The sequence below is a fragment of the Nomascus leucogenys genome, chromosome 5, assembly GCF_006542625.1.
Source record: "Nomascus leucogenys isolate Asia chromosome 5, Asia_NLE_v1, whole genome shotgun sequence".
Classification (NCBI taxonomy): domain Eukaryota; kingdom Metazoa; phylum Chordata; class Mammalia; order Primates; family Hylobatidae; genus Nomascus; species Nomascus leucogenys.
In genome coordinates this window covers 22,383,712-22,405,681 of record NC_044385.1, presented here as the reverse complement: position 1 = coordinate 22,405,681, position 21,970 = coordinate 22,383,712, and the positions used below count along the sequence as shown (strand labels likewise).

The following is a 21,970-nucleotide window of genomic DNA, read 5'->3' as shown; positions in this document are numbered from 1 at the left end:
TTTTTTTAAAGACACAGGGCCTCACTGTAGCCCAGGCTGGAGTGGTGCAGTGGCGTGATCATAGCTCACTGTAACCTCAAACTCCCAGGCTCAAGTGATCCTCCTGCCTCAGCTTCTCAAGAAGCTAGGGCTATAGGTGTACGCCATCATGCCCACCTAAATTTTGTTTGTTTGTTTTTGTTTTTGAGACAGAGTCTCGCTGTTGCCCAGGCTGGAGTGCAGTGGCGCAATCTCGGCTCACTGCAGGCTCTGCCCCCCGGGGTTCACGCCATTCTCCTGCCTTGTAGCTGGGAATACAGGGGCCCGCCACCACGCCCGGCTAATTTTTTTGTATTTTTAGTAGAGACGGGGTTTCACTGTGTTAGCCAGGATGGTCTCCATCTCCTGACCTCGTGATCCGCCCGCCTCGGCCTCCCAAAGTGCTAGGATTACAGGCGTGAGCCACCGCGCCCAGCCTGCCCACCTAATTTTTAATATATGTATTTTTAAAGACAAGATCCCACTATGTTGCCCAGGCTGGTCTGAAACTCCTGGCCTCAAGAGATCTTCCCAAAGCACTGAGATTACAGGCCTGAGCTACCATGCCTGGCCCCAGTGAGAAGAGAATCAGCCTGGCCTGAGGTCTGTAAACTTTAAGAGGATAAGCTACTATCAAATATTCACTCAAACTTTCCTTTTAGTGACTATAAATTATTAGATATAATTTCAAGCATTAATCAACACAAATATTGGAAGATAAAGCTATAGTCATTTTCTGGTCCCAATTCCAACCCAGAACTTCAAGGTTGTTCTTGTGTGTAAATGGGGGATCAGAAAACAGAAGCATAAAGGGAGGGCAAGGAAAGAGAACAGAAGAGAAGCATCCTTCCAAGAGAGTCTGGCCCTAACACATCCATGGTAGGTAAAGAATACCTAAATACAGTCCTTGAGAGAACTGATATTAGTTACTCAAACAATTTTCCTTAGAGCTTAACTGTCTCACAACCCCGGTTGAGAAAGGCTAAGGAAGGGGCTGAAAATTGAGACTTTGAGGTGTAACAGGTAGGCCACAGGATCTGGAGGCCTAATTCAGTAGCTCCCAATCTTTTCAACAGCTAGAAACCCTTTTATACTGTAATTAACCCCCCTTGAACTCAATATTTAGAGTGAATCTACCCAAAGAAACTGAATTTATCATTAATCTTAAGAAATTAATGAAGTTTCTTTTGCCACATTGTGAACTATTTGAAGCCAGAATTGTGTCTATGTACCTTTCTTTCTAAAACCTGGACTGAGGCTCACAGTAAAACTCAAACTTATGCTGAATTACATTTTCATTTTTACCTGTTTCTCCCAAAGTACTGATTTTCTTCATATAGTAGAAATAATTTTAGGTGTCACACACATTATATTCAAACATATATGACACTTTCCCGGAGACATCTATTATTTGTTTTTTTTTGTTTTGTTTTGTTTTTGTTTTTTTTTTTTTGAGACAGAGTCTCACTCTGTCACCCAGGCCGGAGTGCAGTGGTGCGATCTCGGCTCACTGCAACCTCCGCCTCCTGGGTTCAAGTGATTCTCTTGCCTCAGCCTTCTGAGTAGCCAGGATTACAGGCACACACCACCATGCCCAGCTTATTTTCGTATTTTTAGTAGAGATGGGGTTTCACCATGTTGGTCAGGCTGGTCTCGACCTCCTGACCTCGTAATCCACCCGCCTTGGCCTCCCAAAGTGCTGGGATTACAGACGTGAGCCACTGCACCTGGCCAAGACCTCTATTATTAACATATGAGAATGGGTAGCCAGAATTCTTTCTTAATGAAAAAGTTACCTAAGTGAAGTACAATCAGAACCATATTGGTTTCCTGTTTAAATTCACCTCATTCTACCACTGTTTGAATTTTCTTCTCTATTTCTGCCTCCACTCAGGAACTGAATGCTTGACTTACAGCCTCCAGTAGCTCCCTTTTCAAACCACAGCTACCTTTCTGGAGTACAGCTTTACTCACATTATCACTCTTGCTTGAAAACTTACACTGAATCTCTATCACCCAAAGGTCTCAAACACCCTTCTTGATCACCTACCTTTCTGCTATTTATTCCCACTAGGCCAAACAATTCCCTGCTCCACAAACACAGCTCATTCTTCCCATTTTTTGTACACGTATGCTATTCCTCAGGCCTGATATGTCTTTCCCCCTCATCTTCCCATGCCTACAGTATGTCCAACTTTCAAAATCCAGACCTGAAAGTCAGCTTGTCACTAATATGTTCCCGGCTGCTCCAGTGAGAAGAAGGCTCATCCCCTTCACACACCCAATACAGTATGTCATCTGTCCTCAGACAGGGTTTCTCTTGTGTGTTATGGTTGTGTCTTATCTCCCCTGTAAGAGGAGAAAGAAGATCTGTGAGGACAAGACTTGTGTCTAATTTTCCCTGGCATACAGATGCACTCAAATGATGGATGAATTGATTTTTCTATAGGAAAAAAAAAACACCCAAAAGATATGTCTTTACTGGGCAGTTAAGACAAAGCAGATGTTGGAGAAAATTTGAAAGTCTACCTTTTTTTTTTTTCCTCTAAGTTAATCCACATAGAATTTTCATTTTTTTTTTTGGACATTAGCAATCAAAATAACATTTCATAGTTTAATACTATGCCTTTGCCTTGTTTAATTTCCATGATATCCTGACATAAATATTCTCATGATTCACATTTTATAAATTAGGAAATAGCTTTAGAGAAGGCAACCTGCCACCAGAGGGAGAGACAGAACTAGAGTCTTTTGACTCGAAACTCAAGTTCTGTCTACTAAATCACAATAAAGACCTTAACATTTTACTTAAAAACAGAAAACTACAAGTAAATTCAAATTTTCTCTTTCCTAATTTCTCACTCTAAACTGACTTCCCTCAAAGGCGTTTTTAAAAATGCTTTGAAGATCCTGAATGGAAGGCCAGACAAACGCAGTAAAAAGAAATGGCCTGAAGGCTCGAAAACCCAATCCCCTTTGTGCCTCCCTTTCTAGGTATGGACAGCCTGGGGAAATCCCAGCTCTCCATGTCAATCTTTCTAATTGGAAATTGGGAGTGACAACAGACATATTAACCTCACATTACTGTGATTCACAAAGGGAGGACTGTGAGAGGTAAGTATGAGAAGAAAGTAGAGCAGGCAGACCTATGAAAAGACTGTTCCCACCTACCCAATCCCCGAACCTGTTACTTAATACTTAGTGAACAGATTTTTTTTTTCTTTTTTGAGGCGGAGTTTTTGCTCTTGTCACCCAGGCTGGAGTGCAGTGGCACAATCTCAGCTCACTGCAACCTCTGCCTCCCGGGTTCAAGCAATTCTCCTGCCTCAGCCTCCCAAGTAACTGGGACTACAGGTGCCCACCACCACGCCCAGCTAATTTTTGTGTTTTTAGTAGATGGGGTTTCACCATATTGGCCAGGCTGGTCTCGAACTCCTGGTCTCAAGTGATGCACCCGCCTCGGCCTCCCAAAGTGCTGGGATTACAGGTGTGCGCCACCACACCCGGCCGAACAGATAGGTTTTATAGGGTTCAAAATGTTAATTCTCCAGTAAGATTAGTTGTTTCAGAAAGCTAAACTAAAAAACTTTGTCCAGGGTTATCTTTGGGATTCTTTTCAGGTCCAAATTTTTAAGATTTCATGAAAGCACTAAAAGAACCCCAAATGCAGTATATCCAGAACCAAATGTGTTATCTACAGCACAGTATTTCCTCTTCCACCCTCTTCCACTCTGTCTCTGGTTAACAGTACCATCTTTACTGGGGGCCCAAACTGACACACCTGGTCATCATTTTAAAACACTGTTCTCTCCTTCCCGGCCTGCCCATTACATCTTACTGATAAAAAGAAAAGAGGTTGAGTTCTAAGATCTCGGTACAAAAGCCACTAATGCCACTGTCTAGCTGTGGGTCCTCGCGTCACTACAGTTACCTTCTGTAAGTGCCAATCTCATTTCTAAAACAAGGATAATACCACCAACCTTGTAGGGTTGTTATAAAGATGATTGGTTATGTATATGCCAGATTAAGACCAGGCACACAGAAGGTGACCAATAAATAGATCATTATTCCTGCCTCAGAATGGCTTTAATTTCTATATAAGGACAAAGGTAGAAAGCTAGAACACTGCCATGGCAGGTACAGCCAGCACTAAATGAAAGCTGGTCACCTCCTTTTCATTCTGCTCCTCTCCTCTCTCTACTTTGTCAGTTCAGGCCTCATCTTTCTCACCAGTATTATTACAACAGTGTCCTGAATTGACCTTCATGCTTGTAAACTTGCATGCTCACCACACTTGTCCTAAAGCACAAACTTGATCATATCAATCCTTTATTTAGCATCCTTCAATGACTCTTCACCACCGCCATGACAAAATGCACACTCGTCAGCACCAGGCCCTTCCCAACCTTATCTCTTGGGATGCCCTGCTCCTGAACCCCACCACATAAATTCTCATGTCCAAGCCACATCATGGCATATTTGTTATTTCCCAATTGCTCCATGCTCTCATGCTTCCAAACCTATCTAGAATGTTCTATCACTGATGAGCCCTCCCCATTCTTCAAAACGTAGCTGAAACATCACCTTCTCTTCAAAGCTTTCCCTGACCCTAGAATTTTCTTTGGTATTCCGAAGGCCTTTCTTCACACTACATTCACAAGCTGTATCCTAATTTTGCTGGCCTTGTTTCTGGCAGCTGTAGCCCGACTGTGACATCAGGCAAGGGACAGGCTTTATTTATCATTTTTGTATTATTCCCAGTGCCTAACACAGTTTGTAAAAAAACACGCTTTATTGAAAATATTTTTGTGATATAAGCTTAATACTGTTTGCATTAATATCAACAATCTGGAAGACTAAAAAACAAAACTGTCACTATAAAGTATTTCTGGAAACTATTGAGATTTTTTTAATCCTATTAATTCCAAACATAAAGAGATTTTTAAATGCTGTGATAACACTCATATAAATGCACATACTGGAAGGTATGTCAGGCCAAATTATCATTAAAAAATGAAATCTCAGTATTATAAAACCTCTAGAAAATTTCAACCATAAGGAAAGTATGACTTTTGACCATGTTCTCATGTTCAATAGATTAAAAAATAAAACCCAACAAAAGTAGTCTTTTAGATAATGGTAAAATACTTATTTTGGGGTATTCTGTTTGAAAAGGCATGCTTCATCTTGGCTGAGAACAAAAGCAGTGGGATAATCTTACTGGTTATGCATATAATTTTCTTTTTTTTTGGATTTAAAAAATTATTCCTATTTTCAAATGATTTAAACCTTTTAAAAAAATAAAACAGTTGGGCAAATTTGCCTCCACCAATTATCACAAAAATTAACTTTGTAGTTTATATAATCCATAACTATTACCTATAAAAATCTATAAATGTACTGGATAAATAATAGAGAAATCAAAAATATCACTTTAGGTAATACACCCATTTAAAATTGAATCCATTTCCATGGAGAAAGGAAAAAATACACTGTAGCATTTGGTATAAAAGGAAGAGCACTAATTCAGCTCTTTTTCAAAAATGTTAGAACATGTGATTTGTGTTTTTTTAACTTCCAAATATAACTCACTGTATTTAGCACCTTCTGTACTTTCCAGTATATTAGATAATTGCATACCAAGTTAAAAACAAAATAAAGGAAAACATTTCTGCCACCCACCATTTTCATTAAAAAAAGGAAATATTACACAAACACACAGAGCACCTTGTAAAGGTTGGTATGACTAGCCCCCCAGAAAGCTGTTTTTTATAAATTTAAAAAATTTGAGGATTTAGGGGACATGGGAGAAGAGGAAAGGAAAATTATGTGATTATTGGTTTTAGCACAAAACGTGAGCTAGTAATTTTCAAATTCAGTTCTAGAGAACCATGGAGGCATCTCGGTGGTTGCGGATCCAGAACCCTACATCAATTAGAGAAGCTCCATATTTTTTGTCCATTTATACACTGAACTACCAAAGATCTCATTTGCACAAAAATGTCCATAACCTTTAAAAGTCTGAAAATCACTGAGAAGGATTAGCCAATGACAACAGCGGATAATATTGATATTAGCACCTAATAAATAAAAATACAAACAGAAATGTTTAATATGGAAAAATGTTTTAAAAAGTGGTAAAACATTATGAAACGGGCAAGACTAATATTTGTAGTTGCTTTATCAATAAGTTTGTTCTGCTTCTCATCGGTTTTATCAGGCTACAGTTTGTAAAGGGAAGGGACATGTAAGTTAAGCTTTTTCAACTTGGTTTTGGAAGAAAGACAGTAGATGATTTCAGCAGCGAATTGGCTGTGTACCCAAAGCAAAGATTTTTGGCAGGGTATGATCAAGCTGAGAGGTGACATTATTGGGTATGTTTGTTTAGATAAAGGGGAGGTGGCCCATATAATGTTGGGGTACGGTACATACCTTTTCTACATTGGAGAATCTGTGTAAGAAATTATATCTATTCCCAAGAACACTCCTGATCCTTTTTTTTTGAGACAGAGTCTTGCTCAGTTGCCCAGGCTGGAGTGCAGTGGCACGATCTCAGCTCACTGCAAGCTCTGCCTCCCAGGTTCACGCCATTCTCCTGCCTCAGCCTCTCGAGTAGCTGGGACTACAGGCGCCTGCCACCACGCCCGGCTAATTTTTTTGTATTTTTTAGTAGAGACAGGGTTTCAGCATGTTAGCCAGGACGGTCTCAATCTCCTGACCTCGTGATCCACCCGCCTCAGCCTCCCAAAGTGCTGGGATTACAGGCGTGAGGCACTGTGCCCGGCCCTGATTCTTAACATCTTACTCTCTCCCATGCTTCTACTTCCACACTAATTAAGGCCATCAAAAATAAGAAATAGTACTTAACTACAGTAATTTATGAAAACAGTCATTTTCTAAGTAAATCAGACTATTTAGAACTTAGCCATTCTACATGGTTTTTTTTCCATGATGAAAAACTACAGAACTAAAAGCTTCCTTGCCAGTGACCTGATCCACAATACCAGGAGGCAGCTGTGATGGACTCATTTCTTCCACCATTATCTCTTTCCTCAGCCCCTAGTATGAGTGGTTGAGATTGTGACTGAGAAGAGAATAAAGTATCAAAATCATCTAACAAGAAGCCTTTTTCCCACACTAAAATGCTTGTGTAGCTTGTAAAATGATGGCCGATTTTCCTATTTGCCAAACTTTCTATAATGTGGAACACTGTTTCTTAATGCTTATTACTTTACAATAGAGAATGTAATTGAGTCTCTCCACATTAAGATTCATTAATTGAAAAGATCAAGATAAAAAAAAAAAAAGGCTGTGCACAGTGGCTCATGCCTGTAATCCCAGCACTTTGGGAGGCCGAGGTGGGCAGATCACTTGAGGTCAGAAGTTTGAGACCAGCCTGGCCAATATGGTAAAACGCCATCTCTATTAAAAATACAAAAATTAGCTGGGCGTGGTGGTGCGCGCCAGCAATCCCAGCTACTTGGGAGGCTAAGGAGGGAGAATCACTCAAACCCAGGAGGCAGAGGTTGCAGTGAGCCAAGATTGCATCACTGCACTCCAGCCTGGGCAACAGAGCTAGGCTCCGTCTCAAAAAATAAATAAATAAATAAATCAGGAAAAAAAAACCATTAATTAGCATTTGCATTTTGAAATCAAACCATATGACTACTCATTGAGAGAAACAATCCTTTCCATTTGGCTAAAAACTAAAAATCAAAAGTCAATGACAAGAGGAATAATGATTTTAACTACTTTTAAAAAAAGGAACATTTCGTTCCTAAGTTCCTAATATCAGTAACATTTAGTTTCTAATATCAACGGATACACTTTTGAAAGTTTAGAAATCAAAATAATGCTAGTTTGTTCTAAAACAAGGGAAAGTCAAACGTCTACTCTCCAAACTTTGGTACCTTAATTATTTATCACATAACTGACCTATCCAACAAGATATTAAGAATCACGATTCTAGCTTCTTCCCTATGGTAAAACTACAGTAAATGAAAAGCAATTCTATACCTATGATAGCATGCCAATAAAATACTGACACCTACAAAAGAAGTACAGAGACTTAGAGAAATGACCTACATACAAGACTGTACAGACTTTCCTATGCTATTTTCTGGACTTAGAGACACACCAGGCCAAGTTCTAGTGGTTTATTTTCTCAAACTAGACAAAATATGCAAACTATGTATAATTTATGTATTGATATTAATTTCCTCAAAAGAAGATCTGATACAAAACATCTAAAGGCATAACAACTTTAAGTTTCTGCAAGATCCCAAAATGTCTTCTTGCTCTGAAATTAGTATTTGACAGACTAACACATGAGCTAGATGCTTCAATCCTTTTTAGTATAAGGCAACATACACATTTTTAATGTATTTATAACAGATTTTGAACAGATTTTGATATTCTATACTTTCAACAAAGTATCAAATTTTCATCTGACTGCAACTCTTTCCTCTTAAAATATATATTGTTTACAGTGCATTTATATCATTAAAATCATTACTAAACATACAATATAGGCAAGAGTAATCATATTTGTGTTTTTATGTATAACAATTACTTTCTGATTATAAAATCTATCTCTTCAAAGAAATAACCACACACTGGTACATTGTTCTATTTTTTAAACCAAGACAAAACTGAGCTTATTCTTGACATATATACGGTTTTTAAAAATTGGGATTTTTTAAAAAGTGATTTCTATATATATTTCTAACCAATATGCACTATCAGAGGAGATGCAATTCATGACTGGTACCACCTGAGGGCACTCCTAAAATCTTTAAAAAACCGAGAATCACATTTTTACCTACTGGGAAGGAGACCCAGTCCTACTTCAAGTTCATGGTTTGAAAAATGTCTTTCAGAAAACATGTGTTTCTTTACACAAAGATGATAAATAAGCATAATTCCTATCCACTGCATATTCTCTGGGCTTCATGTACTCGCAACAAAAGTGTTTCTAAAGCAGGATGAAACACATCTAAATACTTCAAATAAAAGGGTTACAGAATTAAAGAGAACTAAACTTACAGGATTATCTTTCTAGATTATACATTTATCATCAATAAAAAGTTCACATTTCTACAGAAAATAAAAATTCAAGAACTACTTCAAATATATACAAGATCTAAAAGTTAAAAAACAGATTTGTTTTAACATATACATGGCACTTCAGTTCAAGAATACAAGTAAACCTTCAGTTTTGCTTTGTCTCTGGAAAAAGAAAGAAAATACAAGTAAACCACGGGCACCTTACCTGTTTCCTGTGAATTTAACACTTCTAAGGCATGCATCATGGCACTTGCGAAGACATTGGCATCCTCTTTGCTGCCAAAGTTGAGACCATACACCTGTCTAGCATCTCGCCACTGGTGGAAGGTCTGTGTAGCTTGATTGTACTTCAACCCTTTAGGAATGGCACAATTTATCACGACCTAAAAAATAATAATTCTTTATAAAGTCAAACCAATAACTGGCAAAATCAAGGATGTCAACAAATGCTGATTGTATATATTCATTCGAATGTGTTCCTAACAGACCTTGGCAAAAATTGCTTAAAAAATTATCTGGGTAAAATCTACAGAAATATCAGTCTGATAGAAGTTAAGCTTTTTGCTGATTACAAAGGTCTGCCATAAAACAGTAAATCAGCTGGGCACGGTGGCTCATGCCTGTAATCCCAGCACTTTGGGAGGCCGAGGCAGGCGGATCACGAGGTCAGGAGATCGAGACCATCCTGGCTAACATGGTGAAACCCCATCTCTACTAAAAATACAAAAAATTAGCCAGGCACGGTGGCGGGTGCCTGTAGTCCCAGCTACTCAGGAGGCTGAGGCAGGAAAATGGCGTGAACCCAGGAGATGGAGTTTGCAGTGAGCCAAGATCGCACCACTGCACTCCAGCCTGGGCAATAGAGTGAGACTCCGTCTCAAAAAAAAAAAAAAAAAAAAAAAGTAAATCAGCAAAACAAAAAAAAATTTTCCTCATTAAATATATTTTAACTTGTTTGCTGAAGTTTTACAAATACAAAAAAGTATACACAACCTAAGAGTGTATCTCCGTGAATGTTCACATGAAGTCAGTACCCTGATTAAGAAATCAAACAGCAACACCAGAAGCCCCTCTTCTTAATTCCTCCCACCTCCCAAAAGGTACGAGCCACACTTCTAACATCATAAATGAGTACATTTATATGAAATCCAAAAACTAACATATCAATCTGAGGAGGGTCTTGAGTACCTATATAGGGATCTTAAGTATCTTTCATTAGATTTATTTCCCACTATTAATCGAGTTTTGTAGGTTTTTGGATTTTATATAAATGGAGTTATATAACATGTATTATAACATATCTGCTCTCTTATCCTCAAAATTATAAGAGCCATCCACTTGTTGCATGCAGCTGTGGTTTGTTCATTTTCATTACTCTATGGTAGTCCTTTGTATAAATCATATTTATTTAACCATTCTCCCATTAATGAACAATTGGATTATTTGCAGTTTGGGCTATTAAAAATTGCGATGTTATGAACTTTCTACTGGATGTCTTTTGGTATAAACAAGCATTCATTTTTGTTGGGCACATACCCAGGAGTGGAAATATCACAGGACATGTGTATGTTCAGCTTTAGTAGAAAATTCCAAGTAGCTTTCCAAATTGGTTCTAGTAATTTATACTTCCACAAGAGTATACAAGAGCTTGTGCTACTTCCACATACTATGCAACATTACAACTGGTACTGTCAGTCTTTATTTTAGCAATTCTGGTGGGTATGAATGCTTTATCACTGCAGTTTTAGTTTGCATTTCCCTGATTTTTATTAGCTATCTAGACGTCTCTTTTTGTGAATATCTGCTTGAATTAAGTCTCTTGTCCATTTTTCTCCTGAGTTGTCAATTTTTTTCTTCTTTGATTTCTAAGCCCTTTATATATTCTAGATATGATATCATTGTTGGTTATCTGTGTTGCATATATCTTACGCCATTCTATGAATCGCCTTTTCACTCTTAACAGTGTCTTGATGGATATAAGTTCTTCACTTTGATTCTGTTCAAATTAGCAATCTTTTCATTTATAGTTACTGCTTTACTGCCCTGTTTAACAAATGTTTCTCAATCACAAGGTTATGAAAATATTGTCCCATATTATCTTGTAGAAGCTTTATTATTTTACCTTTCACATTTCTATCCCCAATCCAACTGGAATTGATCTGTGCCTATGGTGTGAGGTAGGGATCAAGTTTGCTATTTGTTTCAATATGGCTGTCCAAATGATCCAGCACTATCACTGTGCTGCAGGTTTGCCTGCAGCACATAAATCAAGTGTCTATATGGCTCTACTTTCTCCTATAGATCAATATGCCTTTTTGCCAACTCTACAATGTCTTAGTTGTTGTAGCCTTATACGAAATCTAGATGAGTATTAGAGTGTGTCTTCCTGTTTCATTCTTTAAAATTGCTTTGGCTCTTCTCAGTCCTTTGTGTGCAGCTAGTTTTACATTCTGATTATCAGTTTCTACCAAAGAAATTTTGGGGACTTTGAGGTTGCATGAAAGCTAACATATCAATCTGAGGGGCTCTTAAGTATCTTTATAGGGGTCTTGAGTATCTTTCATTAGATTTATTATTTTCTATTATTAATCGAGTTCTAAGTATTAGAATCTTCTAATATTCCTAATAATTTACATTAAAGTTTTTTCCTTTAAATACACAACCATGTGATCTGCAATGGACAGCTTTATTTCTTCCTTTCCAATCCATTCACAATGTATTTATCTTCATACACTGGCTAGAAATAACAATACAATGCTGAAAAAAAGTGTTCATAACAAGTATCTTTATTTTCTGATTTTAGAGGGAAAGCTTTCTCAATTAAACCATTAAAAGTATGATCTTTCACACCAGGTGAGGTGGATCATGCCTGTAATTCCAGCACTTTGGGAGGCCAAGGCAGGTGGATCACTTGACATCAGGAGTTCGAGACCAGCCTGGCCAACATGGTGAAACCCCGTCTCTGCTAAAAATACAAAACTTAGCCAGGCATGGTGGCATGTGCCTGTAATCCCGGCTACTTGGGAGGCTGAGGCAGAAGAATCACTTGAACCCAGGAAGCAGAGGTTGCAGTGAGCTGAGACTCTGCCACTGCACTCCAGCCTGTGCAACAGAGTGACACTCTGTCTCAAAAAATAAATACATAAATAAATAAATGATCTTTCATGTAATAATTTTATTGATATCTTTTACCTGGGGAAAAACCCTATTACTTGACAGCTAAGGGTTTCCATCATGATTGAATACTGCATTTTATCAAGTCCTCCCCAACATCTCTTGAGGTGACAGGTTTTTCTGTTTTTATGCAGTAAATTACACTGATGATTTTCTAGTATTAAATCAACCTTACATTCCTAGGATAAACAATCTTGGTCCTCACATATCAATTTTTATAAATCTCTGGATTTTTGTTTGATACTGCTCTGTTTGAAATTTTTACATGCACTTTTATGAGAGAGATTCACCTGTAATTTCCTCTCTATTGTATTCATCCAGGTTTTGATACCAAAGTAATGCTGGACTTAAAATGAATTGGCACTGTAGAGTTGACAAAAAGATAGGCATCCTCTTTTTGTATTCTCTGGAAAAAAGTAGGTAATATTGGTGTTCTTTAGTTGTTAAAGGTTTAGTTGAAAAGGACACCACCAGTAGTGCCAGCTAAACGAAGTTTTCTTCCCTTTACTTCTTTTAATGATAGTCTTAATTTCTTTAAAGTGTTTTCGTAGGAATTTCTACATCTACATTTTCAAAATTACTAAAATAAAGTAGCTCAAAATATCTCCTTAATCACTTAAATGTCTGTAAGATTCACAGTGATGTCCCTTCTTTCTTCATAATGGTTAAACCATTCTTTTTTTTTTTTTTTCAAGAGCTGTCCCTCACAAGGACTTTAGAGACAAACCTCTCCTCCTTAGTGTGTTTGCTTTCTACTGCATTAATTTCTGCTTTTTTTTTTGAGATGGAGTCTTGCTCTGTCGCCCAGGCTGGAGTGCAGTGGCGCCATCTCGGCTCACTGCAAGCTCTGCCTCCCGGGTTCACACCATTCTCCTGCCTCAGCCTCCTGAGTAGCTGGAACTACAGGCGCCTGCCACCATGCCCTGCTAATTTTTTGTATTTTTAGTAGAGGTGGGGTTTCACTGTGTTAGCCAGGATGGTCTTGATCTCCTGACCTTGTAATCCACCCACCTCGGCCTCCCAAAGTGCTGGGATTACAGGCGTAAGCCACCGCGCCCGGCCTGTTTCTGCTCTTATCTTTATTGTTACTCTCTTTCTATTAATATTCTATATGGCTTTAATGGACTGTTATTTAATTTCTTGAGATGCATCCTGAGTCTGGCTGAAAAGTCAACAATACTTTTTCTTATTTCATTGTGATTTCTTCTCTGACTCATGGACTATTCAGAAAGGTATTTCTTAACACCTACACCTATGGGATTCTCTATTATCTTATTTCTAGATTAATTCTGCTGTGACCATACACTTTGTATGATTTTAATCCTTTGAAATTTGTTGACACTTTCTTTAGGGCCAAGCATACATACAATTTTGAAATTGTGACATGTACATTTCAAAGGTATGTGGTATATATGTCAATTAGGCTAGGGAGGTAATTGTATTGTTCGAACCTTCTATACATTCTTACAGACCTTTTTTTCTGACTGCCTGTTCCATCAGTTACTAACAGAAGTAAGTTAAAGTCTCCTGCTGTGACTCATAAATTTGTAACCAGAACAAGAGGAACTGTGAGATGTCTGGTTCCAAAACGGCAGCGCAAAAGCAAGCTATGGCAAAAACCGCCATTACTTTTGCACCAACCTAATAGTTCCCTACTCTCCCTGCCCCCTCTCCCCCTCAACAAAACAAAATCAAGAATACAGCACCAGCAATATCCCACAACTCAAATAGGAGTAGGAGACAGTTCCTGGAGACACAAAGAAATAAAAAAGCTCTCAGCAGACAGTAAGAGAATCAGATCTCCATATCCACAATGGCCCTCCCCACAGCCTGCTGGCACCAAGCACGCAGAAAATCTCCCCCAACTCACGCCTTCTACACTGGAAAAAGTGAGATCAAGGTAAACAAACTTCTCCACCATCCTGGGTTCATGGCAAAAGATCCATCTGTCATCTCAAACCACGGGAAGCACTGGGAGTGCCAGAAGGGAGAAATATCCCTGAGAACAGCCAGAGACAAAGTGGGGAAGCAGGACTAGCCCAGAAAGTCTGCTCTGTAACTTGGCCAAAGGAGACACCGGGTCAAAGTGGCTGTTCAGCAGCACCACAGCCAGCCTTCCCACACTACCAGGACATCCCCATTGGGACTTCCTCAATTTGGGATGGGTAGCTCTCTGTTTACTAGAACCTAGGGAAATCTGAACTTTTTTTTTTTTTTTTTTTTTTTTTGAGACAGGGGCTTCCTGTGCCCCCCAAGGCTGGAGGTAGCTCATGGTAATTCTAGCACTTTGGGAGGCTGAGGCAGGTGGATCACTTGAGGTCAGGAGTTCGAGACCAGCCTGACCAACATGGCAAAACCCTGTCTCTACTAAAAATACAAAAATTAGCCAGGCATGGTGGCACATGCCTGTAATCCAGCTGCCTGGGAGGCAGGAGAATCACTTGAACCCGGGAGACGAAGGCTGCAGTGAGCCAAGATCACGCCATTACACTGCAGCCTGCGTGACACAGTGAGACTCTGTCTCAAAAAAAAAAAAAAAAAAAAAAAAAAAAGATTAAAATATTATGTACATTTTACCATGAGGCTGGAGTGCAGTGGCTATTCACAGGCACAATCATAGGACATGACAGTCTTGAACTCCTGGCCCTAGGCAGTTATCCTGCCTCAGCCTCCCAAATAGCTGGGACTATAGGCACAAGCCACTGTGCCCACCCTCCTGATGTGGTTTTTATAAATATTGGGATGGGGGTGTCACAATTCCTTAGAAGACACTAGAAACCCAAAGCTACTAAATTTTAACATTATCAGAAAATTAGAAGACCCATTTTAAGGCAAATCAATATCCCTGCTTGGCAAATAGCTTAAAATGGCAAACAAGAGAAAAGATGTGTTACATTTACTTTTTCAATTGTTCATAACAGAATGCTAGAAAAAGTTGTGGAAAATATTACTAGAATCAAAATTATATAAACTACTGTTTCCTTTTTCCAATATAAAAATTTGAAATCTGGGGCTGGGCATGGTAGCTCATGCCTGTAATCCCAGCACTTTGGGAGGCCAAGGCGGGCAGCATCACGATATCAGGGGATTGAGACCATCCTGGCCAACATGGTGAAACCCCGTCTCTACTAAAAATACAAAAATAGCTGGGCTTGGTGGTGCGTGCCTGCAATCCCTGCTACTCGGGAGGCTGAGGCAGGAGAATAGCTTGAACCAGGGAGTCAGGTTGCAGTGAACAGAGATCGCACCACTGCACTCCAGCCTGGCGACAGTGAGACTCCGTCTCAAAAACAAAAACAAAATTTTTTTAATCTGAATTAATTCTTTCACTCATCTAACCACTGAGGATAGACAGTACTGCAAATAATCTTTAAAAGTATTAAAATTAAATATTTTCAGGCTGGGCGCAGTGGCTCACGCCTGTAATCCCAGCACTTTGGGAGGTGGAGGTGAGCAGATCATGAGGTCAGGAGATTGAAACCAACCTGGCCAACATGGTGAAACCCTGTCTCTACTAAAAATATAAAAATTAGCCAGGCGTGGTGGCACGTGCCTGTAATCCCAGCTGCTCGGGAGGCTGAGGCAGGAGAATCGCTTGAACCAGGGAGTTGAGGGTTGCAGTGAGGTGAGATGGCCACAGAGTGAGATTCTGTCTCAAAAATAAAATAAAATAAAATAAGTATTTTCACTTAATAACTACTTATTGGATGTCCACTAAGCATGCTGTCAGGTTTGGACTACATCATAATCTTAAATTCTGTGCTTCAGATCCACTGAGCTTGAGTCTAGACTGGTGGTGATGTTCCATCTCACACATGCCTATCCATTTTTAGCCTGACCATAACAGAGTAAATAGGGCAGTAAACACCCACACTTCCTTGTGACCTGGCTCACTATCTTATCCTGTCTATGAGGTCATCCATGACCCTTTCTCCTATCTTCTAAACAAACTGATGATGCTTTTATGCCCTCACTGTGCTCTATTTTACACTTATCACAACTGAAACATTTAACTGTGGTTCTTTGCTTATGTGCTTAACATCTCCATCCTGCCTCAGCCTCCTGAGTAGCTGGGATTACAGGCGTGCACCACTACGCCTGGCTAATTTTTGTATTTTTAGTAGAGACTGAGTTTTACCATGTTGGTCAGGCTCTTCTCAAACTCCTGACCTTGTGATCCACTCACCTCGGCCTCCCAAAGTACTGGGATTAAAGGCGTGAGCCACTGCGCCCGGCCAACATCCCCATTCTTTACTGCATCTTTGATTCAAGGTCAGGAACAATATTCTATATAAAACCCAAGCACAGGCCGGGCGCAGTGGCTCACGCCTGTAATCCCATCCCCGTAATCCCATGGAGATCAAGACCATCCTGGCTAACACAGTGAAACCCCATCTCTACTAAAAATACAAAAAATTAGCCGGGCATGGTGATGGGCGCTTGTAGTCCCAGCTGCTCGGGAGGCTGAGGCAGGAGAATGGCGTGAACCCGGGAGGCGGAGTGAGATGAGATCGAGCCACTGCACTCCAGCCTGGGCGACAGAGCGAGACTCTGTCTCAAAAAAAAAAACCACACCCAAGCATAGTACCCATAAGCACTTAATAAATGTTAGGCTGGAAAATGAAGTATTTTTTTATATAACATATTTATATAATTGTACATATTCAATTTTATAAGTAAATGGTGGGTGGTTTTAACAGCTCTTACTATATGAAGTTTAGATGTTTAGTAAATTATAACAACATGTGCCCACTTAAAACAGACTGACAACCATTAAGATACGTAAGAATGATGGCCAGCCACAGTGGCTCATGCCTATAATCTCAGCTACTCAGGAGACTGAGGCAGAGGGTTATCACTTGAGCCCTGGAGGTCAAGGCTGCAGTGAGCTATGGTCACACCACTGCATTCCAGCCTGGGCAACAGAGCAAAACACTGTGTCAAAAAAAAAAAAAAAAAAAAAAGAAATGCAAGAATGAAAGACAGAAAACCAATTATTTATTAGATTTATTCTTAGGGATGGTGTTTCCTTAAGTATCATTATATCAATAAAATTATATTTTCTAATTGTTTATTGCTTATACAAAAATGCGAGTGGCTTTTATATACTAATCATGTAACCAGCAACCTCACTGAAAATCTTGTTAGTTCTAATAGTTTATCTGCAGATACTCCTGGGAGATTTTTATGCAGACAATTACATCATTGGTGAGTAACCAGCTGTTTCTTTCTTATCAATTTTTACAGCTTCTATTTCTTAAACTTTGTATGGCTAGGTTATCTAGTACCTCCTCTGTAACACTAAATGAAAGTGATTAGAGCTGAAATGCTCATTTATTCACAAGTTTAATGGAAATGCTCTTGACACTGTACTATCCTGTAAGATAACTGCTGTATGCTTCTATTATCCACCCATATCAGCTGAAGAAGATTAATTTTATGCCTAATGTGATGAGAACTGTTATGCATTCATTCAAATTTTATCAAATGCTTTTTCCAGAACCTCTTGCTTTTGTAGGTTTTCTCCTGGGAAATAACATTAGTAAGTTATCTAATGTTAACCATCCTTATATCACTAAGGCGAACAATGGTAAGCCCTATTTGATCAAGAAGTGATTTTGTTTTGTTTTTTACTCATTACTACATTTGGTCTGCTAATATCTTACTGAGGACTATTATATCTAGGTATATATTCATAACTGAAGACTGGCTCCTCTCCCAAACGTGTTCTATGTTTTGGATATCAAAATTATACAAGCCTTATAAAATATCATTTTCTACAATGGTTGCATAAAACAGAAAATATCGTGACATTTTAGATTTCATTTGTAAATGCTCTGCACTCTCCTGCAGCTTTTTAAAATTTGGGGGGCAGATTATTTACTACTGATTTATTTCATGATTGTAGGTCTATCATATTTTCCTATTCTTCAGTTTTAGAAAGTTATGTTTTTCTACAAAATGGCCTATACTTATTGGCATAAAGTTTTTCATAATATTTTATTTCCTTCGGTAACTATAGTGGTATTTTTTTCATTCCTAAAATTGGTTATTTGTACTGTTCCTTTTTTTTGTTTGATTCTGCAAGTTTTTTTTTTTTTTTTTTTTTTTTTTTTTGAGACATGGTCTTGTTCTGTCTCCCAGGTTGGAGTGCAGTGGCACAATCACACTCACTACAGTCTCCACCTTCCAGGCTTAAGTGATTCTTCCACCTCAGCCTCTCAAGTAGCTGGGACTACAGGCACACACATCACACCGGGCTAGTTGTTGGGGCTTTTCTTTTTTTCTTTTTTTTTTGGAGATGGCGTTTCACTCTTGTTGCCCAGGCTGGAGTGCAATGGCACAATCTCGGCTCACTGCAACCTCCGCCTCCCAGGGAACAAGCGATTCTTCCACCTCAGCCTCCCAAGTAGCTCGAATTACAGGCATGCACCACCACACCCGGCAATTTTTTTTTTTTTTTAAAGTAGAGACGGGTTTTCACCATGTTAGTCAGGCTGGTTGCGAACTCCTGACCTCAGGTGATCCACCTGCATTGGCCTCCCAAAGTGCTGGGATTACAGACAAGCACCACCATGCCTGGCCTGTTGGGGTTTTAAAAAATAGTTTTGTAGAGACAGAGTCTCATTATGTTGACCAGGCTGGTCTTGAACTCTTGGGCAAGCAATCTTCCTACCTTGGCGTCCCAAAGAGCTGGGATTACAGGTGTGAGCCACCACGCCAGCTAGTTTATCTTTTCAATGAAGCAGCTTTTGTATTAACAAATACTATTTATTTTCATTTAATTAATATCTTTTTAATATTTTCTTCTGCTTTCTTTGGGTTAAGCTCATTATTTTTTAGTTTCTCTTTTTTTCCTACTACATGCAATTAAGACTTGTCCATCTAATGACAGCTTAGATGTCCTACAGGTTTCTCTATGTAATATCACTCAGGTCTCAGTGTTTTCTTATTTTCTGAATATTTTCTAATATTCATAATAATTTCCTCTTAATGTCACAATTTAGAAGCACAGTTTTAAATTTTTAAATGTTTTAAGAAACATTCTATTTGCCAAAATCTAAGAGTCATAGGATAGTTTACTTCTCCTGGAAATAAAAATTTTGGTATTTCATATGCAAATTTCCTAGCTTAAATTTCTTTCCAGGCCTGGCGCGTTGGCTCATGCCTGTAACCCTTGCACTTTGGGAGACTGAGGCAGGCGGATCACCGGAGGCCAGGAGTTCAAAACCAGCCTGACCAACATGGAGAAACCCCATCTCTACTAAAAATACAAAATCAGCCAGGCATGGTGGCACATGCCTGTAATCCCAGCTACTCTGGAGGCTGAGGCAGGAGAATCGCTTGAACCCGGGAGGCAGAGGTTGCAGTGAGCTGAGATCGCGCCATTGCACTCCAGCCTGGGCGACAAGAGCAAAACTCCGTCTCAAATAATAATAAAAAAAAAATGTCTTTCTGATTATCTTCAAATATTATTTTTCATTTCTCTAAATGTAGGATTGTTCATCAGTACTTTCAAATAACCAATTCACTAAATTTACCAAAAATGTAGTTACTTTACAGCTATCAGTTTAGAATGTTGTATTAAGAAGGTTCAACAATTTCTACAAAATTTTAATTGTCCAGTTTTTTTTTTCCCCCATAATAACATCTTGGGGTGTATTTGATTTATCTCTGGCCTAAGTCACTGCTGGAAAAAAGACAAAGATGAGAGAGTGCTCCCCAGAACCTGGACTACAAATGGGACAGAGGGGGCTGTTGGTAAAAAGCCTGAGAGACCAGAAAAAGGCTGTGCAACACAACAAGGAAACTGGAGCCTAGAGGAAAAGGCAGGAAGACTAAGGAGGGAAAAGAAGAGAGTAAGAGGGCAGGGCACAGGGGAGAGACAGAGAGAAGGGAGCCGGAGAGGGCAGAAAGAGGGGCAAGCCGAAACCGTTTGTATAAATGGATAAATCTGGTGAATTCAGTGAATTGCTCTTTCTACAGATTGACTCAGAGCTGTGAAAGTTCATCTCCACGCAGGCACCACATTTGTTTTTACCACGTGCCCCAACAGTTTCAGTGCTCTACAACCAGTGTTTCCTAATTTCTTGGCTTAAGTTGCTTAAGTGAAGGAGTTTCTCATTTCTCGGGGGAGCTTCGGAGCCAGCTAAGAAAGCAACTAACTCCTTTGCTTCCCTGTGCTGATAGGAAGATTTCTCTTAGTCCTCTTTCTACGGGGTGTAGCCCCTCTAAGATTGCTAGTTTTCTGTGTTTTTGTTTTTTGTTTTTTTTTTGCCAAAATACCAGTTTCACAGCCCAACCTCTTGTAGGCCCACAGCCTCTATATGCATACACGACAAATCTTACCAATCCATAATCACCATCCTAAAACCCAGGGCTAATGCAGCATCTGTTTACACCACACCAGCACACAATGTAGGGGAAACCTAGGAACCTACCTTTCTTTATAAGAGCTCAGCTGGGCAATGAAGAAGAAAATTTGTTACATTCTTTCTGCATGTGTAGCAGGATGATTTTTAAAGTCAGTTGATTCCAACATCTTTGGTAAATATTTTTTCCCAAAGTATTTTGTAAATCTACTCTTTGTAAAAGTTCTTACTATTAGTATATAGTTAATGTTAGTAAGAGCTTATCTGCCTTTTCCTCTATCTACTGCTCTTGATCTGTTAAGGCCCAAGAAATCAAGTAATCAGATAATCCAGCTACTTTCTAAGAAATCCGGAGCAAGGAATTAGTAAAAGCTTAGCTGTCGCCCCAGACATGAACTGCAAAAGCCGAACTATTCCAGCAACCTCAATACCTACTATTTTTCTATCATATGTGAATTTAACAGTATTTTCTGAAACTATCTATACTTTCAACTCCCTCTTCTAACCCCATATCCCAAACTTTGGCAGGAAATGAATTCCATAAACATACAATCTGCCACTTAAGTAGAGTTTTGTTTCTGTTTGTCCTTAATTTGCTTTAGATTTCAAAAACTAACTAATTCAAGGCCAGAAAATCTAATGAAAATTCATCATAAAAGAACTCGTATTTCTATTTTTGTACAATTTGGTCTAAATCTTCGTTTAAGTTCAGGCTTCATAAAAGGTAGAAAGGATGGAGAGAGAATTTCATATTCAGTTTTTCCCAGAGAGACTATTTTGATTAGAGTTTTAAAACTACTTTATTTTACGGAATATACCAAGTCCTTCTGTAATACTAAATCATTTTTAACAAGAATTGTAGTAAAGCCTTACCTGATGGTCCTGAATCTTCCTGCCCACCACTCTGAATGTGTTGTTGCCTGTATGGTGATAGATATGAACTCTGCTGAATCCAGTTGAGCCACCAGCTGGCACCCACTTCTTATTGGCATCATCATAAACCATCACAGCAGCTCTTGCCTGACAGATACTCTGTTCACTGTAAAAATAAAATAAAATATTCAAACTTACAATATTTAAAATATGCTAAGTGCTCCACATAGCCACATAAACCTAGGAGTCAGTCAACAATCAGTGCTATTACTGGGTGCTGGAAACAACAATGGACAAGACAGAGGCTTCCTGCCTTTGTGCGTAGAGTCTAATGGTGAAGACAAACCAAAAAAAAAGTATAATTAAAGACCAAAAGGAGAGCAGGACCCACAAAGAACACTTAGATAAGCAACACAAGAAATGGTTCTTCTAAATTTGAGTATCTAATTCATTCACTAAACTGAATA

The 21,970-nt window shown here is 39.0% G+C and overlaps 1 protein-coding gene across 5 annotated transcripts in view; it reads right to left on the bottom strand.

Annotated features, from left to right (window-relative positions):
- The window catches only part of ENAH (ENAH actin regulator), a 158,003-nt gene that overhangs the window by 51,898 nt on the left and 84,135 nt on the right, over positions 1–21,970 (bottom strand). For all 5 annotated transcript variants that reach the window (XM_030812809.1, XM_030812812.1, XM_030812810.1 and 2 more), the window contains exons 2-3: positions 21,504–21,669; positions 9,290–9,467 (exon numbers count right to left, since the gene is read on the bottom strand). In XM_030812809.1, the coding sequence (XP_030668669.1) occupies positions 9,290–9,467; positions 21,504–21,669 (344 nt within the window). The remainder of the gene's footprint in view (positions 1–9,289; positions 9,468–21,503; positions 21,670–21,970) is intronic.